The following is a 6,000-nucleotide window of genomic DNA, read 5'->3' as shown; positions in this document are numbered from 1 at the left end:
TTTTCGCTTTCTCGCTCTCTCTTTTTTCGCTTTCTCGCTCTCTCTTTTTCGCTTTCCTCGCTCTCTCTTTTTCGCTTTCTCGCTCTCTCTTTTTCGCTTTCTCGCTCTCTCTTTTTTCGCTCTCCGCTCTCTCTTTGCTCTCTCGCTCTCTTTTGCTCGCTCGCTCTCGCTCTTCGCTCGCTCGCTCGCTCTCGCTCTTTCGCTCGCTCGCTCGCTCGCTCTCGCTCTTTCGCTCGCTCGCTCTCGCTCTTTCGCTCGCTCTGCTCTCGCTCTTTCGCTCGCTCGCTCTCGCTCTTTCGCTCGCTCGCTCTCGCTCTTTCGCTCGCTCGCTCTCTCTCTCTTTCTTTCTCTCTCTCTCTCTCTCTCTTTTTCTCTCTCTCTCTCTATAGATATAATTTTTATCATGGGTGTATTTTATATGATAAGAGACAGAATATCAACCAAAAATCCAGAAAAAAATCACATGATACAAATGTTATAAATTGAGTTGCAGTTCAGTGAGTAAAATAAGTATTTGATTCCCTACCAACCACAGACTGGCTACAGTAGGTGCTCATGTGGTACACAGATTAGTCCTGTCAATGTAAGAAGGTTCTCCTAACGACAACTCGTTATGTGTATAAAAGTCACCTGTCCACAGAATCTCTTCCATTCAATCCTCACCATCATGGGGAAGACCAAACGCTGTCAGAGGACGTCGGGGAGAAGATTGGAGACCTGCACAAGGCTGGAATGGGCTACAAGACCATCAGCAAGAAGCTTGGTGAGAAGGTGACAACTGTTGGAGCGATTATTGGCAAATGGAAGAAATCCAAAATAGCCATCAATCGCCCTTGGTCTGGAGCTCCATGCAAGATTTCGCCTCATGGGGTAAGGAGAATCATGAGAAAAGTGAGGGATCGCCCCAGAACTACACGGGAGGAGCTTGTGAAGGATCTCAAGGCAGTTGGGACCACAGTCACCAAATAAACCATTGGTAACACAATACACTGCCATGGATTGAAATCCTGCAGCGCCAGCAAGATCCTCCTCATCAAGTAGGCACGTGTACAGGTCTGTCTGAAGTTTGCCATTGAACATCAAAATGTTCCAGAGAAGGATTGGGGGAAAGTGCTGTGGTCAGATGAGACCAAAATTTAGCTCTTCGGCATTAACTCGACTCGCTTTTTGTTTGGGGGAAGGAAAATGCTGACTATGACCCTAAGAACACCATCCCTACAGTCAAGCAGAGAGGTGGGAACATGATGCTTTGGGGCTGTATCTCTGCTAAAGGTCCAGGCCGACTTTGCTACTTTGAGGGGCCCAATGGACGGGACCATGTATTGTAAAATCTTGGATGAGAACCTTCTCCCCTCACCCAGAACACTGAAGATGGGCTGTGGATGGGTCTTCCAGCATGACAATGACCCAAAACATACCGCCAAGGCAACAAAGGAGTGGCTCAAGAAGAAGCACATTAAGGTCATGGAATGGCCTAGCCAGTCTCCAGACCTTAAGCCTATAGAAAATGTACGGCGGGAACTGAAACTTTGAGTTGCCAAGAGACATCCAAGAAACCTTAGTTATTGTAAAGGTTCGTGTTTGTTATTTAAAAAAAAAAAAAAAAAAAATGTTTTATACTTACCTCCTCTGTGCAGTTGGTTTTTTACAGATCAGCCCAGATGATCTTCTCGGGTTCCTCTTTACTGCTCCTAGCCCCTCCCTCCTTTGAGTGCCCCCTCAGCCAGCAGCTTGCTACAGGGGGCACTCAACCCGAGTCAGAGCTCTGTGTATTCATTCAGACACGGACGGAGCCCCAATCTGGCCCTGCCCCCTTTCTCCCCTGATTGGCTGACCGACTTTGACAGCCATGGGAGCCAATGGCGCCACTGCTCTGTCTCAGCCAATCAGGAGGAGTGTACTGGATGGCTTAGGGGGATCGTGGACATCGCTGGAAAGAGAAGGGGCTCAGGCAGGTAATTGGGAGTGCTGCCGGGGGGGGGGGGGGGGGGGGGGATGCTACACACAGATTTTTTATCTTAATGCATAGAATACATTAAGATTAAAAAAAAAAAAAAAACTGCCTTTACATATCCTTTAAGGATTTAGAGAAGATCTGTAAATAAGAGTGGACTAAAATCCCTCCTGAGATGTGCAAACCTGGAGACCAACTACAAGCGAAACGTCTGACCTCTTTGGGTTTTTCCACCAACTACGAAGTCATGTTTTGCTTGGGGATCAAATGCTTATTTTACTCACTGAACTGCAACTCCATTCATAACATTTGTATCGTGTGTTTTTTTTTTTTTTTTTCTGGATTTTTGGTTGATATTCTGTCTCTATCGTTTAAAATACACCTATGATAAACATTATAGACACTTCATTTCTTTGTAAGTGGGCAAACTTACACAATCTGCAGGGGCTCAAATCATTATTTTCCACCCTGTGTATAGCAATGCACAAACAGGGAGCAGGCTCACTTGCAGAGAAAATACATGTGGAAGCCACACTGTCTCATCAGGCATGTAACGCAAGGGGGGGGTCCTGCGAGGCTCCAAAATGTTGCTTTTGCTATACAGTGTGGTTGCTGAATAAAGCTTTGGACCCACATATTATAGCCACTAGCAATAATCGCTGTGTTCTTCCAGCGGGGGGCATTTCCCCCCCCCCCCCTCGCGCGCCCCGCCAGAGGTCTACAATGTCAGTGCTGATGGGGGAATCGAGTAATTTTCTTTCCTGCAACCTGTGGTTGCAAGAAAGAGAAAATCGCTCCGTCTATGGCCAGCTTGGCTATCTAACTATCAGTTTCCTGCTGTGGGACATATATAGAGTGTAAGCTTACCTGGAGGCAACCTATTAACCCTAAAGGTTCATCAACGCACCAAAACATGTCATTCCGCTATCAGGGTTTCAAACGGAGATTGTGTGGGTGCTCCCTTACTGTAGGTTCTGGGCTACAGGAACACGGCAAAGAGGGTATTTTCTGTAAACTAAACATGTATAAGGGGTGCAGAAGCAAAATAATTGAATTATGGTAAACAATAAATGTATTTAAATAGAGATGTATTTTTTTTATAGGGTTCAGTTCTACTTTTAGAACTAGCTTCTTTTTAATTCATTACTTCTTTGCATTGCAGAAAAGTTCTCCGTGAAGATCAGTTAGAGGCTCAGACCAAAACCGCACAGCAGGAGGAGTTGGAAAGACGGAAACGTCTGGAGCAGCAACGGAAAGACTATCCGCTGTCTATGATCCCTACTATACCGGCGGACTCTCTAGGTTTCCTTAATGGTACGTTCTGTGGGGATCATCGGTAAACCTTGCAGCGTGTGTGTGTGTAAAAAATATATATATATAAATCTATCTATCTATCTAATCTATATATATATATATATATATATACATACACATACCCCATAACACCCCTATCTGGATACTCTTGAAAAAATTTAAACAAACTCTTTTATTCAGAGACATGATTTGTAAAGAACTTGAAAGGGATCACCAGCAGGAGGAAGGAGGTCCTGATTCCTCTATATAGATCTTTATATCACTAGAGGGGTCCCCAGCAGGAGGAAGGAGGTCCTGATTCCTCTATATAGACCTGTATATCACTAGAGGGGTCACCAGCAGGAGGAAGGAGGTCCTGATTCTTCTATATAGATCTTTATATCACTAGAGGGGTCACCAGCAGGAGGAAGGAGGTCCTGATTCCTCTATATAGACCTGTATATCACTAGAGGGGTCACCAGCAGGAGGAAGGAGGTCCTGATTCTTCTATATAGATCTTTATATCACTAGAGGGGTCACCAGCAGGAGGAAGGAGATCCTGATTCCTCTATATAGATCTTTATATCACTAGAGGGGTCACCAGCAGGAGGAAGGAGGTCCTGATTCCTCTATATAGATCTTTATATCACTAGAGGGGTCACCAGCAGGAGGAAGGAGATCCTTATTCCTCTATATAGATCTTTATATCACTAGAGGGGTCACCAGCAGGAGGAAGGAGGTCCCGATTCCTCTATATAGATCTTTAGTTGGACCTCATTTAGAATACTGTGTACAGTTCTGGAGACCTCACTTACAAAAAGATATTGATAGGATAGAAACGAGTCCAGAGACGAGGAAATGGTGAATGATGTGGAGAATAAAACATATCAGGAGAGACTTTAGGAACTTCTTTCCAGTCTGGTGGAAAAAAGGGAAAGAGAAGACATGATTTGAAACCTTTAAATACATCAAGGGGTAATTAAGGGTCAGGAGGGCAGTTTTTTTCAACACAGGGACACGACCTCAAACTAACGGGAGGAAAGTTCAAAATCTGAAAGGATAGTTGATGCTTGCAATGGACCTTGGGCAGACTCGCTCAACCGTTTTAAAAAAAATTTTTTTTCCTGCTCTCACTTTTCTGTGTTTCTATGAACTCTATATAAAGGAGTATGGGGAAAGCTGGTTTGGTTGTACTCCCCCCCCCCCCCCCCCTATGGATCACAGGAGTGTGCAGCTCATTCTGCACTCCTGGGACCTGTTTTTAGCAGAAGCCCGCTGTCGGCTGACGTTACGGAGCCGGTCCAGGCTCAGGCAAGGTCACAATTTTTCGTCAAGATCCGCCCACATGTCTGGACTGCCACCCGGCTCAGCAAATCAGCAAGCTGCTGGTAGCCTGAGCCAGTCGCCTCCGCCCCCTCTACAGCTCAGAGCTCCAGTTAGTAGGGGGGGGGGGGCAGAGCAGAGAGCTAGTGACTGATGGTCACCAGATCTCTGCTCAGGGAGCTCTGACAACTGAGCGACTGCTGTTTGATCGCTCGGTTCTCAGTGTTAGAGCTGGCGGGGGACCGATGCTGCATGCACCTAGATAAGTATGATAAAAACAAATGTATCCCATACTTCTCTTTTAGGAATCAAACTGGAATTCACTGGTAAAACAGATAATGCACTATGAAGGTTTTACTAAGTACTCAACCTTGCAGTATAACCATGATTACCCTGAATGCTAAAAATTGGTTCCACCATTTTTTTTTTTTTTTTTTTTAAAGCCAGCAGCTACAAATACAGCAGCTGCTGACTTTTAAAATAAGGACACTTACCCGCCCAGCGCGCCCGTGATGTCGGCACCCGAAGCCGATCTTTCGATCGTCTCTCGGGTGCTGCCGCCAACATCTTGGGTATGGGAATCAGGAAGTGGAGCCTTTCAGCTTCATTTCCCGGTTCCCTACTGCGCATGCGCGAGTCGCGCTGCGCAATGAGGATGGACCCCGCTGTCTCTGGGATCCGTGTGTTTCCCAGCAGGCAGCGGGGGACTTTCGGAAAGGGGCGTAGATCTACGCCCCTTTCCGCAGAGAGCTATCCTGGAAGTGGGTGCAGATACCTGTACTGTACAGGTACCTGCACCCCCCTCCCCCCTGAAAGGTGCCAATTGTGGCGCCGGAGGGGGGGAGGATTCCAATGAGCGGAGGGTCCACTTTAGGGTGGACCTCCGCTTTAAGCTATAGTGTTTGCACTCTTATCAGGAACGGATTCTAATTAACATTTCAGACCCTGCAAGGGGAATTTGAGATTCTGAAACAGTCTTTTTTTTTTTTTTTTCATGCTTTGCTGGCACAATCCAAACTTTGCATGTTGCCCTGTAAGGCTGGATTCACACCTATGCAGTTTTAGTGCTTTTTGCATTTTGCAGATTTGCAGTTCAGTCCATTTTATCATGGTTTCCTATGCAACACGTTCTGTAGTGCAAATCTGCAAAATGCAAAAAGCACTAAAACTGCCATAGGTGTGAATCCAACCTAATGACACGCTGACATGTAGATTAAAAAGTCAGTTTATTATTTTTTAACCATTTTGCATTTGTCCAGCAGAGGAGATCGAGCTGCGGCCCGCAGAAGTCTCACAACTTGTGGGGAACCAGGAGATCATCTGTTTGGATAGCAGTAGCGGCGAAAGCGATGAGGATTCACAGAGGAAAATTGACAGCGTGACAGATGGTGAGGATGGTGAGGATGTCTGAATTGTTCTGTTAGCCGGAG

At 46.0% G+C, this 6,000-nt stretch overlaps 1 protein-coding gene across 1 annotated transcript in view; it reads left to right on the top strand.

Moving 5' to 3' along the window:
• Positions 1-6,000, top strand: part of RAD54L2 (RAD54 like 2) — a 44,220-nt gene that overhangs the window by 15,219 nt on the left and 23,001 nt on the right. Inside the window, 2 exon segments of the mRNA XM_077451062.1 lie at positions 3,117-3,268; positions 5,833-5,958. Coding sequence (XP_077307188.1) covers positions 3,117-3,268; positions 5,833-5,958 — 278 coding nt within the window.

Source organism: Lithobates pipiens, unplaced genomic scaffold (assembly GCF_037356315.1).
Source record: "Lithobates pipiens isolate NorthernLeopardFrog02 unplaced genomic scaffold, aLitPip1_a1.2 Scaffold_23, whole genome shotgun sequence".
Taxonomy (NCBI): Eukaryota; Metazoa; Chordata; class Amphibia; order Anura; family Ranidae; genus Lithobates; species Lithobates pipiens.
This window is presented reverse-complemented; position numbering and strand designations above follow the sequence as displayed.